This window comes from Lathamus discolor, chromosome 2 (genome assembly GCF_037157495.1).
Source record: "Lathamus discolor isolate bLatDis1 chromosome 2, bLatDis1.hap1, whole genome shotgun sequence".
NCBI classification, from domain to species: Eukaryota; Metazoa; Chordata; class Aves; order Psittaciformes; family Psittacidae; genus Lathamus; species Lathamus discolor.
This window is the reverse complement of record NC_088885.1, coordinates 143,962,679-143,985,844: the sequence shown is the minus strand read 5'-3', so window position 1 is coordinate 143,985,844 and position 23,166 is coordinate 143,962,679. Positions and strand designations below refer to the sequence as shown.

General features: G+C 37.4%; 1 protein-coding gene across 3 annotated transcripts in view; it reads left to right on the top strand.

Moving 5' to 3' along the window:
• CSMD3 (CUB and Sushi multiple domains 3) overlaps window positions 1-23,166 on the top strand; it is a 614,489-nt gene that overhangs the window by 318,547 nt on the left and 272,776 nt on the right. For all 3 annotated transcript variants that reach the window (XM_065668828.1, XM_065668827.1, XM_065668826.1), the window contains 2 exons: window positions 19,669-19,851; window positions 20,967-21,293. In XM_065668828.1, the coding sequence (XP_065524900.1) occupies window positions 19,669-19,851; window positions 20,967-21,293 (510 nt within the window). The remainder of the gene's footprint in view (window positions 1-19,668; window positions 19,852-20,966; window positions 21,294-23,166) is intronic.

The window sequence follows — 23,166 nt, the reverse complement described above, 5'->3', positions numbered from 1 at the left end:
TTGCTAAATAGCCTGCCCACATAACAAAATTCTGACTATGAAGTCTAAGTGGAACTTACCTGATAACTGCTTAGCTTTGTCTCAGATCTTTAAAATCCTTAATACTTAGTTTTGATAAAAATGTCATCTAAAGTCTGGACCATAATGAAACCCCAAAAGATAGATTTTAACTGAATGTCGTTCCCTTTCAGCTCTTATTAGATTACTAATTTATGTTATGCTAACATAAGCATACACATGCCTAACTGAATAATGTTTTCAAAGCAAGACAATTTCTTCATTAACTGTCATAGCGAAAACATCTACATTTAAATGTAAATGGGATTGGCTGTGTGCTCATTCTCTTAAAATTTAGATGCTTCTAAAATAAATACCTCATGGGTTTCTTTTAATGATTTTGTCTAGAAAATTTAGCTCAAATGTAATTAATATTTTAAATTCTTGAGAAGTCCATAATTATAGCTTTGAGATATTTGAACTGACCTCTTCATTTTACCGAAGAGCTAATTCATATATTGAGTAACAGTTTAAATTGCAGAGTTGTTCATTTAAAAAGGAAGGCATGAATCAGAAACTTGTTTGGTCTCCCAAGACTTATATTTTGGCACATGGGTGGATGACATTTGAGAGAAGCATTTATACAGATCCCAGTGGTCCTTTTCCACTCTGCTGGAAGTAGGATTTCTCCAGAAGCTGTTTAACATTAGATCTATGGTTCAGGCAATGATGAAGCATTTAGTTTTCAAAAACTACTAATGAAAGATGGTGTGACAAAGGTGAAACGTTCATCTAAATAACATATTTTTTCCTTTTACTTAAGCTAATTATGGAGTGGATTGAATTCAAGAACTGTGTGGTGGGGGGGTTTGGAGGATAGTCTTTTTGCAAAGTCAATGTTTTAAAAATTAAGAAGCGTCAGAGTGAACGTTACCTGTGAAGACATAATGCAGCCTCTGCACACCTTCATTACCATATGGTCTTTAATTACACAGTCACTGAGTAATTTCTCTTAGGCTCCCTATCTTATTCATTGTGTTGGATGAATGGTGCCTCGGAAACGTAGCAGCTGTTTATTATTTTTAACCTCATAATTCAAGTGTTGGCCTTTACCATATTTGCTGCACATTCTTTAAAGCCTGAAATAAATACACAATGATTTTTATCTCGGTTTTAGCATATTTATGAACTTATTTTCTAACCACCACAACAAAGATCGTAATGCATTTTTTTCCACTTCAAGATAAAAAAAAAAAAAAAAATCATTATCATCCTAGTGTTAAATGTGGAAAAAACTGGATAAATCAGAACCTAGTAATGACTTAGTGAAAAACTATTGTTGGAACCTTTTCATGACACGCAACTCGGGCTTCACTGCTGCTAGCCCAGCTGCAATTTATGTGATTGTGGAGCTGATGAATTGCATCTCTCATTTACTTTCCTGATATTTCAGGTTGTTCACACTTTTTACTTACCAGTTACCAGGATCTCAACCTAAACATTCCAGAAATGAAACTCATATAGGAAATGTCCAGATTTTAAATTTGTGGTTTTTTGTTCTCTAGGGGCATATGCATTAAATTGTAGTCATCATCTAATGAAGCTAGCACATGTAATGCATCGCAAACTTTAACTTCTTAGATTCTTCTCATCACATTTTTAACTGCAGCAGCATGCTCTTTTCTTCAGGTAGTTCAGATACTTCACTCATCTTATTTTCTCTTCTGTGTTGGCAGTTATCTCAAAAATTGACATCTCAAGCTGATTTGTAAACATAGTCCAACTTCTTGAACTAGAGTAACTGACATAAATAAAGCTAAGTTCACCTACAAAACCAGTATTTAAGCAAATGCTATGTCTTCTGTCAAGAATCTCTTTTCTCCCCTCTTTTCAAAACTGCTATACTTCTGTAGTTGTGGAAGTAGCTTCACCTGCTTATTGCGCCTTTGAAAAATGGGATAGAATGCCAAGCTCTGACTAAATCAGGTTAGTGTAAGATCAGAAGAGTTGTAAGTTGGTGGTATTTTCCATGTCCAGGTCCAGCTGAATCCGTTATTTCTTTTGCATTGAACTGAGGCTAGCTTGAATAATCCCATAGTTCCTTTGTTATCCATGAGATCAAACCCCACTTAATTTAGAATGCTCCAGATGAATAATACAGAACTGTAGTACCCCAAGATGTACTTCAGACTCTTTCAGAGGTTAACAGATTACCAGTCTGGGTTTTTTGCAGAGCTGAGAGATGGGCAGCTGACAGCTGGAAAAGGGGAAAGCTAGCAAAATTAAAAAAAAAAAAAAAAATAAAAAAGTGTGGTAAAGCTTTCCTTGTCTACAAAGGAGTGAACAATAAACACAAAGAAAAGAGCAGGTCAGGCAGGATTTCCCCTTAGTGAAGCCATGCTGGCTGTCACCAAGCACCTTGTTGTTATTCATGTGCCTTAGCATGTTGTCCAGGAGAATGTGCTCCAAGATTTTACCAGGCACAGAGGTGAGACTGATTGGTCTGTAATTCCCCGGGTCTTCCATTTTCCCCTTCTTGAAAATGGGGGTTATATTTCCCTTTTTCCAGTCGTCTGGAACTTCACCTGACTGCCATGATTTTTCAAATACGATGGCCGGTGGCTTAGCAACTTAATTCGCCAGCTCCTTCAGGACCCGCGGATGGATTCCATCAGGTCCCACGGACTTGTGTGCGTTCAGATTTTTAAGATGGTCTCGAACCAGATCCTCTCCTACAGTGGGCCCAAGGTCTTCATTCTCACAGTCCCTGCATCTACCTTCTAAGAACTGGGTGGTGCAGTCAGAGCCTTTGCCAGTGAAGACCGAGGCAAAGAAGTCATTCAGAACCTCAGCCTTCTCCAAATCCTGTGTAGCCAGTTCTCCCAAAAGCTTCCTCAGGGGGCCTATGTTGTCCCTAGTCTTTTTTTTGTTTGCTATGTACCTGTAGAATCCCTTCCTATTATCCTTAACATCCCTGGCTAGGTTTAATTCCAACTGGGCCTTAGCCTTCCTAACCTGGTCCCTAGCTTCCCAGACAACAACCCTGTACTCTACGCAGGCCTCCTGTCCTTGCTTCCATTTTTTATAAGCCTCTTTTTTCCTTTGAATTTTCCTCAGCAGCTCCTTATCCATCCAAGGAGGTCTTCTGGCCCTCCTGCTGCACTTCCTTCTAGTTGGGATGCAGCACTCCTGAGCTTGTAGCAGGTGATCCTTGAATATCAACCAACTGCCTTGGGCCCCCCTGCCCTCCAGGGCTATATTGTATGGAACCTTACTAAGCAGGCTCCTGAAGAGGCCAAAGTCTGCTCTTTTGAAGTCCAGGGCAGTGAGCTTGCTACACGCTCTTCTCACTCTGCTGGGGATCTCAAATTCGACCATCTCATGATCACTGCATCTAAGGCTGCCCTGGAGCACCACATTCTCAACAAGCCCTTTCCTGTTGGTGAGCACAAGGTCAAGCATGGCACCTCTCCTTGTCGGCTCCTCTATTACTTGCAGAAGAAAGCTGTCTACATCTGCTTTTCTTCAGTACTTATACTGAACAATTTTACAAGAAATTCTTATTAGTCTCAGAATAAATAAATTAAGTTTCTGTCCTATTAGAACGAATCTTGGAACTGTATTTTTTGTTTTTAGTTGAGGTCGGTATTTGTCCTGGATTTTGGGGGTTGCTTTTTTTTTGGGGGTGGGGTTGGTTTTCATTTTAGTCTTTCCTAGTTTCCTCTTGAAAAGATATGACTGCCTTGTACCAGAAGACAGTAACTGACCAAAGTAGAATGGAGCAGGACAAGGAATCATGAGACCAGAACCCTGGGCAAGAGAGCAATCTATGTAGGTGGTCTGAAGTCATCTGAAGCTAAAGCTCTGTGTAGAAGTAGAGAGGGCTCTTTGAAACAGCAGTGTAGCATAAGAGTTTTATCCCTTAGATAAGTGAGATACATGAGTTAAACCCAATATAAAGAATATGGGATGAATAATTTTGACATGGGTAGTAATATTAATAGACCATATAATACCATTTATCGTAACACAGAGTAACAAGTTACAGACATAAGGATTTTGCTTGTATAGACAGGTATATTGCAGTAGTATGTTTACTCTGAGAAAATGTCAACGAACAATAGAAAGACGCAGCTAAAATGAAAGTTGATATCAAGGAACAAATATCACAATAAACAATAATTGGTAGTCTCCTGCTGCATAATTGATGTTGCCTAATTCCAGTTGACTAGTTCAGAATGTTTCATCATTTCCCATAACTACTATTTTTTTTCAGTGCTGTGTAGGTGTTTAGTTTTACCATTCACGTTACTACTCCTGTGTGGGTGGATCAATGCACAGATCGAATATGTTTTGTTCTTAGCAAGGACACAAATGAATTTCTGGCTGCTGCTCATATTAGTAAAATTGTATATTGCATATTTTTATCTAAACTCAGAATATTTTGTAAATATTAAATGAATTACAGCCTTCAATCTCTTTATAATTAACAGCATGATTGTATTTTTCTAATTGAAATAAAATTATTTAGCCTGTGGAAGAAAACCATTCTTTTTTAAGAATGAGAAAAAACCCTTATCCACTAAAATAAAGAGGATTCAGATATAGAAATTGTAAAATTTATGTAGCTGCTAATAAATGTATTTTGGGCTTAGTGCTACCTTAAAAGCTGTTTCAGACCTTTCTGCATATGTTGACTACCCATTCACACGGTAATTTCCTTTTGACAAGCCAAGCAGTAACTATTCTGTGTGTTGTCATAATAACTATCCATGTAAAGGATCACAGACTTAGATAAGATTCCTTGGTATTATTTTCCCATTATTCTTCCTTCCTAGTGCCTAGTTTCTTCAGTTCTACAAAGAAAGCTAACAGCAAAGTGATCTGTTACTAAAAGTTAAATTAAGAGAGAGCTGCTAAAATTGGTAAATGTTTTCTGTCTTTAACAAAGCTACTCTATTTTTTTAGGTGTAACTATGCTGTATAGCAGTCCAGAAAGTAAAAAATGTGTTTCAGCCTTGTTGATAGTTGTGTTGATAGTTGCATAAAACTTTCTTCAGATTATCCATTGATCCGTCTTTAGTCCATCTAAAGTCAAGCACATTCAGGAGAAGCTGCCAGGAATTAGTCAACTATACCCCAATGCTGTTTCTCCAAGGTGAAATAAGTGCGTTAATGAGAGCAAATGTAACATGACTTTCAGCACATTTTCTAGATCTTGACAGAGGGAAATCAGCTTTAAATGAAAGCTGTGGCTGATTCAAAGCTCTAGTGGCTGGGGAGCAAAAAGGGTTGAGTAGGCAAACAGGAATATAAAGGTTTATATATATACTGCAGCTTCCGAAGAACATAGTGGGAGGATAAAACATGCCTCCCCTGACATGCATCTTCACATCAAAATTATACTGAAACAAATCAAGTATTACTGTGATAAGGCTGAAGGAGGAAGGCCGTACTAATTGGTTTTAGGAGAATAAATTTATGCACTAAGCAGAGATCTCTTGAGCACAACATAGATATAAGACATTGTTTCTAATTTGGAAAATTTAAGTGAAATTTCATCAAATGATAAAATGACAACTGTTTTTTTTTTTTTTTTTTTGCAAGCAAATCTGAAATTAACAAGGTACTGGGATTTAGCAGTATTTCCACATAAATGTAGTAACTACTAGGAGCAGGAGAGATTTGGAAGAGGAAAAATGGGACTACCCATTTATCTGATTTCTTTGATATGCACCAGTACTCTAGTATTGGTACATGGTTACTGGTTTCTAGCTACTTTGCTCTCCTTCAGTCACTGCAACATTCCCATGGCAAAATAATAGTTGAATTAAAAAATACATACTCATATTTAGATTAGGGAACCCAAACAACAAACCACCAAAAGCTAAAATGTTGGTGACTGAGCACATACCAATAAAGGAGTGGTAAATGTTTTATTTATTCAGTGCAATTACCTAAAATGGATCAAAATGTTATTAGCATCAAACCCAGAATCCAGAAAAATTCAGATTTAATGTTAAATTATTCTGAAGTCAAATTGAAGAATGTGTTTGAGGTCAAGTTTGACAGAAATTAAAGTACTGAATAAAACGTTGAGGATCGAAACTAGCTTTTAGACAATGCAGGGAGCCTCTTTTATGCCTTAGTGTACTATGGAAAGAAATGATAATACAGCTTTTTATGTATGCTTTATACTGTGTTCATTTTAATACTTATAATGTACATATTATAATGGTTACATGTTTCTTTCATTTTTTACTTGAATGACTACTTTCTGTAATGTCCATTATGCTATTAAGTATGTAGCATAAAATCAAAAAAACAAAATTCAAAACTTACCACCTTAATGATGGTTTTGTCATTGACTTCAGAGGATTCAATTACTAAGTGTAAAAAAAATGTTCCTTATGATCTTCTTTAGAAACTTTGTACATTGAAAAGTCTGTGTTGATATGTTCCAGCTGCCCTGTAGTTACGTAGAATTTCTTGCTGTATTTTTATGGTCTGCTCACCTCTTTGGCAATTGTGATATAAATTTTCCAGCTAGTCAGATCTGAGCCTCTGATAAACTTATGTAGTCTCTGGCCTTCAAGGCTGTTAACAGTCCTTTTGATTGCCTCTAAGTATTGTATATCTTGCATTCTCTAAAGTACTTTTATTGCTCCGTGTACAAAGTAAGTTGGAGATATGTCTTAAATGACTCGCCTATATTTGGGGATTTGCATATGGAGTTGACATACGTACAGTTGTAATTTTCTCCTCCTCCCTGCCCCATACCCCAGTGCATTACCTTCCTTATATTTATTTATGACTGGGTTTTTAAATAGAAGCCAATTAGAACCAAGGAATAAAACAGATGCACTTTTTCATTCATGATGTGCTACTGTAGTTTTCTTACCAGTTTGGCTAAATTTTATATATGCTTTTTTTATACTGCTCATAGTGTATTGTCAGTGGCGTTTGCTACTATCTGATTAAATACATGAGGAACGGCACAAAATGGGTAATGCACAGAAAACGAAATGATGAAGAAGGAGATGGCAGTACTCTATAGGAATCTATGATCCCCTAAGGTAAATGAGTAAGTTCATCCAAAAGCAGTAGCTTTGGACATAAGACAGAGTGAAGTATCTTGAATATTTGTTGAATTGAATCCACATTCTTACTATTTTTGTTAAAATTTGGAAAGCTTCATGATCTGTGAAATTCATAGTCAAAAGCAGTAATCCAAATAAGAGAGAAAATTTTGCATTAACTTGTGTGTTTAAATAAATTACAGAATGCTTTAAAGCTAAGTTGTTTTGATGCAACCAAATATACTACTAAATGAATATTATTCTGGAGCTACTAATGATTTCTTATGTTTTTTTATTTTTTTAAGCTTTAAAAGATTGCATTTTATACAAAGAATTTAAAAATAGTAAGAGTTGATAAGCTAAAATATGTTTGACAGACCATGTTGTTAAAGGCAACAAATAAAGTAGATATGAGTTATGTTGGGAACTTTCTGTGTTTTAAACTATATTTTCTCATTAGTTCAGGCATCAAATCAGACAGTATTTTTATTATGGGTGGTACTTAAAATTAACTTCAGCCCCAAAGCATAAACTCAAAGACAAAAGCATTCTTACATGCTCTGGTAAAATAGGACTCAAGATTTTTTACAGGGTAAGCTGTTTTTCTCTGGGTTCTAAATACTGCTAAGCATGCTGATAAACCTCAATATACAGACTGTTTTTAATTCTGTCTTTATCTTAGAATTTAGATATTTCTATTTATGCTTTTGGCTGAAATTAGACTTAATGCCCCAGCTGTTTAACTTGATAGACTTCTGGACATTCTAAATAGCTTTTAACCAAAGTGAATAGTGGGGGATGCCAGCAAGGTAAAGGCAATACCTAGTTAAATGTTATAGAAAAGGCATTTAAAAATTAGCAAATAGTACTGTTCGACCAGAATTTTTAAATTATGCTATAGACTGGTGTCTGTAAATTTTAATATGTGCTTTAAAGGGTTGTGGAAAAAGTACTGTCCTGAATTAAATTCTAAAAGCAATTCCATAAAGACAAGAAATGTGCAACTTACAGATGAGGGTATTTGAGCAAAAATAAATGAAAACATTTCTTTTTTGAACCAGTTCTGTGGTATTGCAGTTAGTCTGTACAATGATTTTTTTTTCCTCCAAAAATATATGTACTTGAGCCCCAGTTTTGTGTACATTCATATGAATGAGAAGTCCTATGGTGCTATTAAACTGTCTGTGTGGATAAAGTTCTACAGAACAGTTTATTTTCTAAACCCAAATGAAGAGAGTAACTTATTTTATTGGAGGTGCAGTTATTATGTGAAGTCTCACAGGGCTCATTCAGTAGCTGGTGCAGGTTAGCTGTTTGACTAGTTAATAACTCAGCTTTAAATGACAGAAAATGATGCTGAATAGGAAAAGAAGAAAGTATATATATCCATAAAGTTCATGAGTACCTACAATACATAATAGATTATAATTATGAAATGTTTTCTGCTTATAGTAAAAATGTTAGGTAATATATAAAATAAAAATCATGCAGGTATAACTGCTATCCCTCTGAAAAATCTATTGTCATACAACTAGTTTTTCATTATATTAGAAATGTTGAGCATTTGTAATATACATAAAATACAATGGTGGCTGCCATTGTTTTCCCACTGCATCCCCAGAGGAACTTTGTCCGACTTTCCCAAAAGTGACCTTAGCCCCGTTACTCTCCCTCTATTAATTCTGCTGTTTTCTTTGTGAAATGCCTGCATTCTGGCTGATCAATTTACATGATCAGGAAATGAGAAGTACGCTGTGATACTTTCATAGATTTATTCTCCCCCTTCCCCCCACCCCTCCAAATTTCACTATTTCACTGACTGACTCTATACCATTGGATGGATGTTCTGTATAATGCATTATACAATGAATATCTTGTGAATTCATACAGGGACAAAACTGATTCTATATCCTCCTCCTCTCCCTGCCTGCCTTTGCATACCTGTTTCTTCTGTAAGGGAACCCAGGAGCACAAAGAAGTTGCTGCTACGCACTGTGATGGGTCTCTCGCTTGGGGCAGTCAGGCACAAGCGTAGATCCTGTGGAGTGCACCTTCTCACGTTTTTGATACAGACATCATTACAACCTGTTTGTGTTTGAAAGAGTCATTCCCTATTCTCAGACTTACTATTTGCTAGAAAAATAGGCACACCACGAGTAAGAGCAAGTCTTTCCTTTAGGAAAATAAGCCAACAAAACCAAACAAATCAAAACACACACAAAACCTATTGTGGTCAGAATTGAGGCTAAACAAATCATGCTAGTTGTTTTGGGTAAGAATCTTGGTTAAGGTGGAAATTCTTTTATACATTAGTAATTCCCAAGATATGGAATCTATAGATAAAAATCTGATAGAATGAAGTAAGGGTATTGATAACCTTTAAAATATGACTGAAAAATCACATGACACTGGGCTCTGGTCATTTTGGAAATAAACTTCCAACCAATTTTATGAAAATGCTCATGCTTTAACAGTTAATAGACAAAGCTACTTCCTTTATTTGAAGATACATATAAAGATAATAATATTTAGGAGAAGGTATCATCTGTTAGGTGATGCAAATTACTTTCAGTTTTGTTTACCAATCATAGCTATACCTAAACCCTGTTACATGTAAATGTGACCAAACCTCCAGCCTTTTCCCATGTAAGTCGATAAGGGTAGCCTAAGATCTTGCTGAAATCAGTCCATAACTGTCTGTTATGTGTCTTTAAGATTCCTTTTCTTGACTATATATACTATGAAGACATATAGCATAATTTAACAATTGCTTGTATTATTTATCATCCTAATTGACATGAAGATATGTTCTTGATTTATAAGTCATTAGTTTTTATTTTCGTGCTTGCTGCTTTTTGCATGCTTTTTCTCTTATGACGTCAGTTCTAATGTCCAAGATGTGGTGGGTTTACTCTGAATGGATGTCAGGTACCCACCAAAGCCACTCTGTCACTCCCCTTCTCAACTGGCTAGGGAGAGAAAATATAACAAAAGGGTTATGGGTTGAGGTAAGGACAGAGAGAGATTGCTCACCAATTATTTTAAAGAGAAAAATAGACTCAACTGGGGGAAAATTAATTTATTACCAATCAAATCAAAATGGGGTAGCAGGGAATAAAACCAAATCTTAGAACACCTTCCCCCCACCCCTCCCTTCTTCCCTGGCCCAACTTCACTCCTGATTTTCTCTAACTCCTCCCCACCTGCAACACTGGGGAATGAGGAATGGGGGTTGTGGTGAGTTCATCACATATTGTCTCTGCCACTCCTTCCTCTTTAGGGGTATGACTCTTCACACTTTTCCCCATCTCTGTCAGACATGGGGGAAGCTTCTAGCGGTTTACAGAAGTCACTCTAGTAGCTGCCCTGCTAATGAAACCTTGTCATGTAAACCCAGCACAGGTGAGTATACTACTGCTGGTTCCTTGTACTTTGGGAGCAAAAATTGGACAAGTACATAATGGCATCTTTTCCTAGCTCTTTGAATATGCAAGTCCTGGAAACACTGACATGGCAATTTGACAGCTAAATGAGATATGTAATATGCATTCAGTAATGTATATATAGGTAGCACATACCTTTGTGTTTCATAGAGGGATTATATAAACTTTTTTCCCCATTATCTTGCAAGCTGACATTGTGTCAGTGTATGATGGTGAATATTTGTAAACTTTGACATAACAAATTCAAATATCAAACAGCCAAATATCTTCTTCTTTTTTTTTTTTTTCCCAAACACAAACTAGTATCTAGTTAGTCCAGTATGCTTTGTTGCAACAAATAGCATGTAATGAATTCAAATGCAGTTTTACTAATGACTAAACAAATCTCGTGTCATGTTTCTATTGATATGATTAATGGAAAAAGGAAAAAAAAAAAAAAAGCATTATTCTAAAATACTGTTAAAAAATGATTGGTCTTTGTCTGGTATTTCCTTGAAGTACTATAGGTTGTGAGCCTCTGCTGAAGTGATAGCAAATCTTCAGTACTGTACTTTTCCATTGTGCACCAGTGATCTCTTTTCTTTCAAAATTGTTTTCCCTTATAAGAATCACATTCTTATCTTTCATTTTCCCTTGAGTTACAGGAGGGAAAAGATAGACAAGTTACCCCTTCAAGCACTAACTTCAGTGCGATTCTGTCAAAATGCATTTGTGTAGTAAGTGACCATTTCTTTTCCCCAAGGCACATTTATTCACCTCCAGAATGTGCTTGTCCTTCACAGAGACAGAGGGTAAGAGAAGAAGAACATTCCTATCTTGCTGTCCCTATACTGGTAGCTACTGCAGCTTTGGGCTCTTTCTTCAGTACATCACTGATTGGAAATCTACAGAACCTTTCAGTGAGATACACAAAAATAACAAAAGGATCGTTTAAAATAGAATTGTTACCTTAATTTTCTTTTTTATTTTTTTCCCCTCAATTTGATACATTTTCTAGATTTTCCTTAGAAAATATGTTGGCAGATATAAGATCCGTTCAGTGAACTGAGACTAGTAATTTATCAATTTGGCATACCATGTTTCCAAAATAATGAGTATCCTAAACAGTCTCAACAGGAGTTAGCCTGTTAATAAAAGTTAGATCTCTAACATTATCAGAAATCATGACTCCGTTTGCTGTAATATCCTTCTATGTGAAATGATTTCTGAAAACAATGGATGTTTTCCTTTTCAAAAGCCTCAGACTTCAAGAGATCTTTCCTGATTCATAATTGACACATTTAACAAACTGTACATATGCTGAGAAGTGCTTCTCCTATTTTTTTTTTTGTTTTTTATTGGTTTGCTTTGTGTTTTTTTTTAATAAGACTACAAAGAAAGAAAGGGCTATCTACAGAAATAATATTAGCATAAATGTTTTTTTTTTCCTTAGGCACAAATAGCAATACTTGCTTTTATATCACAGATTTGTGAGTTCAATGGTAGTGACCATAGGAAAAGAAATATCCACCGTAAGGATCTCTTATTGTAGCTAAAATGAACTGTAAATCTCAAAAAGCAGAATAAACCATAAAAGAGAACATAAGTCAAAATGTAAAAATAGAATGTAACAACAATATAAAATACAAAACTGTGCTTAAGCAATAAGATTAATTTGACTTTTCGAAGACAGTCATTACATATAATAAAATTTTTCCAAATGATAATATACAATATGCTGTAGAAATAGTTTCCACTGAAATATACTCTGTAACAACTTCTGCTGTGAAATGAAGTTTTGTTATACATATGCACTATATGAATGAATGTATTATTATTAGTGACATTTTTAGGCTAACTGAAATGTTAAAACAGTGGACCCTAACTTGCAGCTTTGTTGGTGGGAATTCAAGCTATGTTCCAGGAGGGTAGCTTATAATACTTTTTATTTCTCTTTACTATTTGGCAATTCATACTGAAGTTTCCAATTTTATGTTATTTTTTACTTTTAATTATTGCATTAATAATTGAACTGTTTCTTCTGGTAATCTCAAACAATGGTAAATAATTTCTATTTATCATAAATGAATTATTTACAGTGAGAAACTGTAGGTGTAGATGTGAAAGTAGGTGAAGTTACAACCTAGACCTAATTTTTCCTGATGAGCAAGAGTTTATTACAAAATGACACAGCAAAATAGATGAACTGTACCTGAATTATGAAATGAAATTTACAAATAGTATGCATGCTCTATGTAGAACTGTCTCCTTGTAATAGAAAGTTCCTAAAGAGTAAACTATATTTCCTTTCTCAAGAATTATTAGATGAAGACTATGCTAAGATGTCAGATAGGCACTGAAGGCTTCATCACGCCCTAAAGCAAGGGGGTGTCACCTTAAATTACAAGTATTGTGTGCTTTGATAAGCTTGAGTATCTTAGTTAAGAAGTGAATCTTAGGAGTTCAGTAAGTGAAAGAGGGTAGACTTAGATCAGATGTTAGGAAGAAATTCTTTACTGTGAGGGTGGTAAGACACCAGAAGAAGTTGCCCAGAGGAGCTGTGACTGCCTCATCCCTGGCAGTGTTCAAGGCCAGGTTGGAGGGGGCTTTGAGCAACCTGGTCTAGTGGAAGGTGCCCCTGCTCATGTGTCATGGTTTAAACAAAGTCAGCCATAAATCACGCAGTCGCTCTCCCGCTCCCCCCCTTCTTGCCCTCCCCCGACTCCTGGAGGGACTGAGAGAAGAATTGAAAAGAATGCGACTCCCACAGGTTGAGATAAGAACAGTTTAGTAACTAAGGTGTAACACAAATCACTACTGCTACCACCGATGATAATAATGATAAAGGAAATAACAAGGGAAGAGAATACAACACCTCACCACCTACCAACTGACAACTCACCCCACCCCACCCGACCAAGCACGGACCGATACCTAGTACAACCCCGCAGTCTACTAGCCCTTCCGGGTAACTCCCTGTTACATCCTGGGCATAATGTGCTGTGGTATGGAATACCTCTTTGGCTAGTTTGGGTCAGGTGTCCTGTCTCTGCTTCCTCAAGGCTTTCCCTCCTCCCTGGCAGAGCATGAGGCTCAGAAAGTCCTGGGTCAGACTAAAACATTGGTGTTATCAGCTCTGTTCCCAGGCCAAAAGTCAAAAACACAGCACTGCACCAGCTACTAAGAAGGAGAAAAAAGACTGCTACTGCTGAACCTAGGATACCATGGCAGAGGGTTTGAACTAGATGATCTTGAAGGTCTGTTCCAACTATTCTATGATTCTGTGACTAGTGAGTTTATCAAGAAATGAAACTTTGCCAGGCTCTGAACCTAACTTCTTAGGATTTTTTGAAACAAAAATGTAATTCAAGGAAGTGGAAATAAGAGCGGTAGAGATAGCAGTAAAAAATGTGAATATGAATATAATTTTTCCCATTAGTGACTTGAAAGAAGAAATAATGGTCTCTCCAAAAAATCATGTTACTTAAACTGCGATTGAAAAAAAGCCCAGTAAGCAGTACTTCCTTTCTCCTGTCTGTTTCAAAGGAAATTTGTTGAAGTTCTCTAAAAAAACCCTAAATCTAAACACTATTTGCACTGCAATCCCCCAAAAAGTAACTATTATTTCTTCTTCTAAGGATAACTAAGTAATGACAAAAGTATTTTGTTTCAAATACAGAAATTAACTGATGCTAACATCAGTTTTACAAAGAGTATAAAAATGTTGTAAGCAAGGCGTGCAGTAAAGATTAAAGAAATAAAGGAAAGATTTAGTAAAAATGTAAATGAATATGAGTGGGGTTTAGGGATGGCTTATTTGATTTTAGACGGTCATTCAAATAACATCTTATTTCAACAAATCATAAGAAGTTAGACTCAGAGGCTGACAGAGTCTCTTTTCTTGATACACTCAGACTAGTTGTAGAATTGTAGAATAGTTGGAATGGACCTTCAAGATCATCCAGTTCCAACACCCTGCCCTGGGCAGAGGCACCGTCCACTAGGCAAGGTTGCTCAAAGCCCCCTCCAACCTGGCCTTGAACACTGCCAGAGATGAGGCAACCTGTGACAATGTCTCCCCACCCTCACTGTAAAGAACATATTCCTAACATCTGATCTAAATCTGCCCTCTTTCAGTTTAAAACCATTACCCCTTGTCCTGTGACTACATGCCCTTGGAAAAAATCCATCTCCGGTTTTCTTTCAGGCCCCCTTTAGGCATTGGAAGATGCTCCAAGGTCTCCTTGGAGCCTTCTCTTCTCCAGGCTGAGCAAGCCCAACTCTCTCAGCCTGTAGTCATAGTGCTCCAGCCCTCTGATCTTCTTCATGGCCTCCTCTGGCCTCACTCCAAGAGGTCCGTGTTCTAATTGTGTCTGGAGTCCCTGAGCTGAATGCAGTGCTCCAGGTGGGGTCTCACCAGAGCAGAGTAGAGGGGGAGAAGCGCCTCCCTCAGTCTGCTGGTCACGCTCCTTTTCAGTCAGCCCAGCATTCAACTGGCTTTCTGGGCTGCGAGCACACACTGCTGGCTCATGTTGATTTTTTTTCTCAACCAACACTGCCAAGTATGCATTTGTTTTCCCAAATGAAATGTGAGGTGACTTTGGCACTGAGAATATTATTAATCATAGAATCATAGAATATTTAGGGTTGGAAAGGACATTAAGATCATGTAGTTCCAACACCCTTGCCATGGGCAGGGACACCTCACACTAAACCGTGTCACCCAAGAGTCTCTCCAGCCTGGCCTTGAACACCACCAGGGACAGAGCATTCACAGTTCCCTAGGCAACCCATTCCAGTGCCTCACCACCGTTACAGTAAAGAACTTCTTCCTTATATCCAATCTAAACTTCCTCTGTTGAAGTTTTAAGCTGTTAAACCTCATCCTATCACTACAGTCCCTAATGAAGAGTCCCTCCTCAGCATCCCTATAGGGCCCCTTCAGGTACTGGAAGGCTGCTATGAGGTCTTCATGCAGCCTTCTGTTCTCCAGGCTGAACAGCCCCAACTTCCTCAGCCTGTCTTCATACAGGAGGTGCTCCAGTCCCTTGATCATCCTCGTGGCCCTCCTCTGCACTTGTTCCAGCAGTTCCATGTCCTTTTTATGTTGAGGACACCAGAACTGCACACAATACTCCAGGTGAGGTCTCACAAGAGCAGAGTAGAGGGGCAGGATCACCTCCTTCGACCTGCTGGTCACGCTCCTTTTGATGCAGCCCAGGATACGGTTGGCTTTCTGGGCTGCGAGCGCACACTGCAGCCGGCTCATGTTCATTTTCTCATCGACCAACACTCCCAAGTCCTTCTCTGCAGGGCTGCTCTGAACCTCTTCTCTGTCCAACCTGTAGCTGTGCTTGGGATTCTTCCGACCCACATGTAGGAACTTGCAGTTGGCATGGTTAAACTTCATAAGGCTGGCATCTGCCCACCTCACAACCGTGTCCAGGTCCTGGGTGGCATTCCTTCCCTCCAGAGTATCAACTGAACCACACAGCTTAGTGTCATTGGCAAACTTGCTGAGGGCGCACTCAATCCCACTGTCCATGTCACCAAGAAAGATGTTGAACAACACTGGTCCCACCACCAATCCCTGAGGGACACCACTCATTACTGGTCTCCAGCTGGCCATTGAGCCATTGATCACTAGTCTTTGCATGGGGCCATCCAGCCAGTTCTTTATCCACCAAGTGGTCCATCAAACTGATGTCTCTCAATTTAGAGAGAAGGATGTCGTGTGGGACAGTGTCAAACGCTTTGCACAAGTCCAGGTAGATGACATCAACTGCTCTACCCCTGTCCATCAATTCTGTAGCCCCATCATAGAAGGCCACCAAATTGGTCAGGCAGGATTTCCCCTTAGTGAATCCATGCTGGCTGTCACCAAGCACCTTGTTGTTTTTCATGTGCTTTAGCATGCCTTCCTGGAGAATCTGCTCCATGATTTTGCCAGGCACAGAGGTGAGACTGACTGGTCTGTAGTTCCCTGTATCATCCATTTTCCCCTTCTTGAAAATGGGGGTTATATTTCCCTTTTTCCAGGGAAAATCTACCAGGATTAATCTACCAGGACAGCTTAGGAAAACTTTTTATGTCTGCAGCAGTTAAAACAGAAGTTTTGTGGGTTTGCCACTAACTGCCTGATCGACATTGAATATAGTAGGAGTGAGTTTGTGTCTTCTTTGGGATATCCTGTTATTCGGGACAGCTTTAACTGTTATTGGAGGTATGTGTTCTGGGGACAGTTTTAACATGGATTTTAGCTTTTTGAAAATTATTATTTATATTCTTCTTTTCCTAGAACTGAGTAAATAAATACAAATAAAACAATAAGAAATGCTGATGTTTGTTTTGCTTTTTGTTAGCTGTTTTCGTTTTGTTGGTTTTGATTTTTCTTTAATTAAACAGAATAGTAAAGGCTTTCAAATCGCTGCAAAGTTTTTTTTTTAAATAATCTTCAACTCTTTTTCATTTCCTTGTTGAAATGGAATGTTCTTATTTGCTTTTTTGTCACATTTCAATTGTGTTCAGAGCATTAATAGCTTAAAGCTTTGAGAATTGATATGTGTGCTTCTGACAATATGACTCTAGAAAAAACATTTAAGTTAAAATCAAAACAGTTACTGTTTGCTTGTTATTTTTCTCATAGTCAAGCAACTGAATATGGAAGTATAACAAAGTGGCAGCACGACCTTTAAAGAGAAATTTTGAAAGTATGATACAGGGATATCTGTTGCTATTATTATAAAACATGATAAATTAATTTTAAGTTTGCTGTGGTATTTATACTTAGGATTTATCATGAAAGAGGTTTGTGATAGTTTGGACAGACAAGGAAAAATATATTTTGTGCTGAATTTCCATCACCTGTGTACTGTGTTTCCTGTAATTGTAGATGATGAATGCGTTCCTAAGTAAGTTTTGTATCCTGAGCACAGCATTTTCTTTACAAGTTTCTAACGCATAACATACTGTATCCAAGGCTGCTGAGAGAACTTGTGAATCTCCCTGAAAGGCCACATTCTCTCATCTTTGATAATTTGTCGAGCTTAGGAATGTTCTCCAAAGACTGGAAAACAGTTGTATGACCTTCAACAAAAGCCAAAAGCTTGAGCTGTGAAACTGCAGGCTGACCTTTATTTCAATATTTGGGGAAATCACAGATCAAGTCTTCTTGGAAGCCATTTCCTGGCACATGAAGAAAGTGATTGTGAATAGCTAGCATGAATTAATCAAGGGTAAATCACAGCTGATCATGTTGATTGCTCTTTTATAAGAAATCACTAGGTAGCTGGACAAGGGGAGAATAGTGGATGTTGCCTACCTTAGCTTTATTAAGGCTTTTCATTCTGTTCATCCAGAGGTGGATATGTGAACATAATGAGAGAATACTGTGGGATATAGCTGATTGGATGAAAAAAAAAAAAAGAAAAAAGAACCCAAACCCCACAAACAAACAAAGCCAAAACCAAAACAACAACAAAAAACCCCAAACAGACCCCCAAAACCTCCTCAAACCAACCTAAAACAAAACCAACCAAACAACAAAAACCCCCACAAGCCAAATAAACACAATAAGCAAATATCAAGCAAACAAGCAAACAAAAACAGGTTAGATGATAGGATAGAGGGTAGTGGTTAATGGATCATACTGTACTGGAAGCCAGGAGCAAGAAGAGTACCATGCATTTCTGCTCTGGGATATCCCATTTTGTCATTGACTGTGAAGAGTCTATGAAGTGCGCTCTCATCAGGTTTTAAGATAACATCAAATGGGAGAAACAGTTGAATCTGCTCAAGAACAGTGCTGGTATCCAGAGGGACTTAAACAGCCCAGAGGACTTGGCCTACAAAAGCTCTATGAAATTCAACAGGATCAAGTGCCACATCCTGAACCTGGGAATGAATCCTGCACACAGAAAAATCTGGGAAGTGGGTCTTCAGAAAAGGCCTTGATATTGTAGTGGACAGCAAGCTGAGAAGGTCAAAGGCATCCTAGGCTAGATTAACAGGAGCACAGATTGATGGAAGTGATTATTCTTGTTTACTTGACCCTCATGAGACTCTGTCTGGAATAAGCCCATCCAGTTCTGATACACAGATTAACAAATTCAGTGGAGGACCACCAAAGCTATCAGGGGCTGGAGCACTTGCTCTGTGAGGAGAGCCTGAGGAAAGTGGCCTATTTCATCATGTAGAAGTAAGGTCTAATATCAACCTTTGAGGAGCTATGAGGAGGTTAGTAAGAAAGAAGCAGGCTCTTTACGTGATGAGAGGATGGTGGGGACAATAGACTTAAGTTAGAACACGAGAAGCTCAGACTAAATAAAGAAGAAATGTTCCCATGAAGCCAGTCAAGAACTGGAACTGGTTAGAGGTAACTGGAGGGTTAGAACTGTATGATCATTAAGGTCCTGCAATTTCAGCTCAGATTGCCTTATGAGCTTGTGAAATGCATATAGGTAGCAGTGCTTTACAGAAGATCCTTCCGTGCTTGTAACTACCAGTGAAAGTTCTAGACAATATGTAATTTGAGATAGTATCATAGCTGTAAAAATTGTAGAAGTAGAAAAGACTCATTCTGATACCCTGCAGTTAAGACTACTGAGGTAAAACGTTACTTGGGAGAAGTTATTTTTACATGTGTGTCAATTGTGTGTGTATATAAATGTGTGTATATACTTACAGATTTATATATAGTCTCCTTTTGGTTTTGTGCAATTCCCTTTGTGTCTTTATTCCCTTTTTGCCGTGTCATTGGTTCATCGATTTAAGCTGTGTTGGAACATGGACACTGTCTACATGATGAGATGCTGGTCTCTGTTGCTGGTTTTAAATGCACATGTGCTACAAGTGATACTTTACTTAATGTTATTATTGCCTAAAATTCTGCAAAATAAAATAAAGTAGTAATACTTTTCCTTATATCCTTTTAATCTCAAGTAGTCTATTAAAACAAAGAGTTCTGATTTTTCTAAAATCCTTACATATAATTTCATCCTTAAGGAGCTGGAGTATAGAATCAAACTCAGTGGTACATTTCAGCAACTGTTGTTATGTAGATGATTTTCATTTGCTTATAATAATGTATAGTTATATTCTAGATGTGAGCATATACCCACAGGGAGTTTGTTTTATTCTTCTAGTAATAAATTCCCTATTTATTTCAACAGAAATTGAAAAGGAAAGCTGTGGGGATCCTGGAACACCATTGTATGGTATCAGAGAAGGGGATGGATTTTCTAACCGTGATGTTTTAAGGTTTGAGTGTCAGTTTGGATTTGAATTAATTGGAGAGAAGTCTATCATTTGCCAAGAAAACAACCAGTGGTCTGCAAACATACCAATCTGTATCTGTATGTACCAAATATTTTTATTATTATTTTTAGAATGTAAAATTATGATAAGTTTTTCCTTACATGTAATAATTTTGTGATTGAGTACAGAGTTAGCACAATGTAATCGACTCTGTTGACAGGATGAATTTACTTCTGTTCAGTGGTGGGTTTGCTTAATTATTATGACCAAGAGAGGTTCTAGAAGTGCTAAAATACTTTTTTCTTTTAGTGGCAACTATTAAAGAAGTTGTCTTTATGTGATTTGATATATGCATTATTACTGGCTTTTTTTTTTTTTTTTATGGATTCTGTGTATATTATATGTATGATTCACTTTTTAGAGCTACTCTGATAACTTAATGCATTTCCTCAGGTTGGAAGTTTCTGAATTGTAATTAAGGGTTGAAATTATTTACATTTTTCCCATGTATTATATATAAGCATATTTCATCACTTAAATCATCATAGACACTTACAACTCTGTTCAGTTACATTATACAGCATAAGTAGAGCTAATGTTGTGACACGTGTTTATGGCAACACCTTTCTTAAATTTTCCACTAGAATAATACAGATCAAATATATTCAGAGTGCAATCAGTTGCTTTCATCCATGCAACTCAATTTAGTGTGTCTTAACTGAAATGGCTGGATAGAAAATATTACCCTGATAACAACAGAACAACACTGTGTCTCTGAGAATAGTTATTTTCTTATGCTGCTGTGTGAACAACAAATGACAAGGACACTATTAACTTTCTGCCTCTTTAATGTGCTCAGTGGGAGGTCTGCTTATCTAAACAGTTCCCTAAAAGAGAAAATAAGTGGTGCCAAGTGATTAAGGATTGTTGAACATGGGTAAAATTTAAGGACTGCTGTGGGCTTTCAATGCAACAAGGATGTTCTTTATTACTTGGGGGCTCTGCTTGGGAGGTAGTTTTATTGAGGAGAAGGGAATAAGAAGATAAAAAAAGAACAACCTTCTTTCTGGCTTCACAGATGAGAAGAAATGCTGAGTTATTCAACTGATGTAATTAGCAAGTTTAAGGATCTCTTACAAAAACTTAGTAACAGAGAAGTCATCATTGAAATGTTTTATTCTATTATCTGGTTTCTTTCTCCCTTTTTTGGCAGTTCCTTGCCTTTCCAATTTCACTGCACCAATGGGAACAGTTCTTTCACCTGATTATCCAGAAGGGTATGGGAATAATTTAAACTGTATCTGGACAATAATTTCAGACCCTGGGAGCCGAATACATCTCTCTTTTAATGACTTTGACTTGGAATCTCAGTTTGACTTCCTTGCAGTTAAAGATGGTGACTCTCCAGATTCCCCCGTAATAGGAACATTTACTGGTGCTGAAGTCCCTTCCCACCTTACCAGTAACGGTCATATTTTACGTCTGGAGTTTCAAGCTGACCATTCAATGTCAGGACGTGGGTTTAACATCACTTATAACAGTGAGTACTAGTATTTTCTAAATCTATGTGCGTGTTTTGTTTTTCAACATACAGTTTAGGAGATATGTATAAGTATGTAAAAATGGCATTACAGTAATACGTCTTCAAACAAATCCTATGTACTTACAAATACCTAATTTAGGTCTTTAGATTGCCTTTCAAATACAGTATTAAGGCTGAAAATACGTGTATATTTATCATTTACAGCATTAGGGATCATTGTAATGGGAGTGTTCAGAAGAACAAATCAGGAGAATTTCAGACTGTAAAATAGAACTTTACTAAGCTGGCTAACACCACACTTTGTGCTGTGGGTTAAATCCTGCATAATGTTAATCACCTTCATTACATGCACAAAACTTACTCTTGAATGCTCATATGCTGTTTTCGCTGTGAATGTCTGTAATACCCTGTAGCTGATAGCTGCAGTCTATGCTAGCTCCTAGTCAGCGTTAACGTGAGCAGCTATTCAAGCTCTTCTCTTCAAGAGAAGTCAAATCATAGTAGGCTTGTGTTCTTTTCTCTCTTTTGCCTTCTTATGGCTTATGATCTTAAGCTATTTTCACCATGCACAGAAAAGGAGGTCTCCTCCTTGTTCTTTTTTGTCTTACTAGTCATCCTTGTATATTCGCAAGGATGTCTGGCCTGTTGTAAAAGAATAGTTACATACAGCTGTTTACTCTAGTTTGGTATGGTTGTATATAAGCTTGTATATAGTTCATCTTAATTATATCCTGATTGATACACTTTCAACTAACAGCCAAGGGGAGAGAAATTTCTAGGCTGCCTTTCAGAGCAATTGCGATACATAGTAGCTAGGTATCTGTCTTGTGCACTCTGTACCTACCTGCTTTTGGAAATGCAACCAGCATCTTCTGTTGCCTTTTGTATTTATCTATTACACAGAAGCAGAGAGTTTCCCATTAAAATGTAGTTCTGTGTATTTCACTTGCTTCTATCCTGGGCAAGGTGAAAAGGTTGAAACTAATCAAAACCATAAATAACTCCACATCTACTACTTGCATTACATTTACTGACAGCATAATAATTGAAGGTGACATTAAATATCTTCTCCAGTACTAAAAACCATTGTCACTTACTCGCCTTAGTTTTTCCTGGCAAAATCGTTACATTTCTTCTGAAGGACATATGAAGAACTGCCTGTGTTACATTGCTATTAAGTTATTTGGCATTTATCCCGTACTGAAGTCCAGGCAGGATATATTTCCAGCTAGGAGTGGGCATGATGATGAAGTACGTAAGCCCACAGCATGAATAACACTGCAAAATATGTGAAACTTTCCTGGGAGCATATGTAAATTTAAATTTTGCCATCCCAGCAGGACTGGGTTTAGCCAAGTTGTTCCTCTTGGGGAAACTGGAAGGAAATCGGGAGAGGAAATGCCTACAGTGGCAGGCTTGCTACTATGTGTAGAGGATCATGGGGACAAAAGAGAGGCTGTCGGGAGGACCATCATATCCTTCAGACAGAGCTAACCCGCCTCACACTTTTGGACGTGTTTTTTCCCTTTTTTTTAACCTTCCTGATGGTAGAGGTATCAGAGTGCTTTTCCATGCTGACAGGTAGACAAAACAGGCAAGAGATGATGGATATTTTGATATGGATACCTGAAGCATTCTAGTTTATACAAGAGTGAAGATGTTTCGGTTAATGTTGAAGATGTTTTACTCTGAAAAAAAACCCAAAACTCAAACAAAAAAGGATCCATTAAACAAAGAGGAAATGAGATTAACTGAGCTTGGCAACTGAGAGACCCAGACTCCATGTTTTTCTCCAAGGAATGTTAACATTATTTTCATAGTATTGCCAGGACTAAATCCCCCTGTGGCTTTCTAATTTTATTGCATTGTA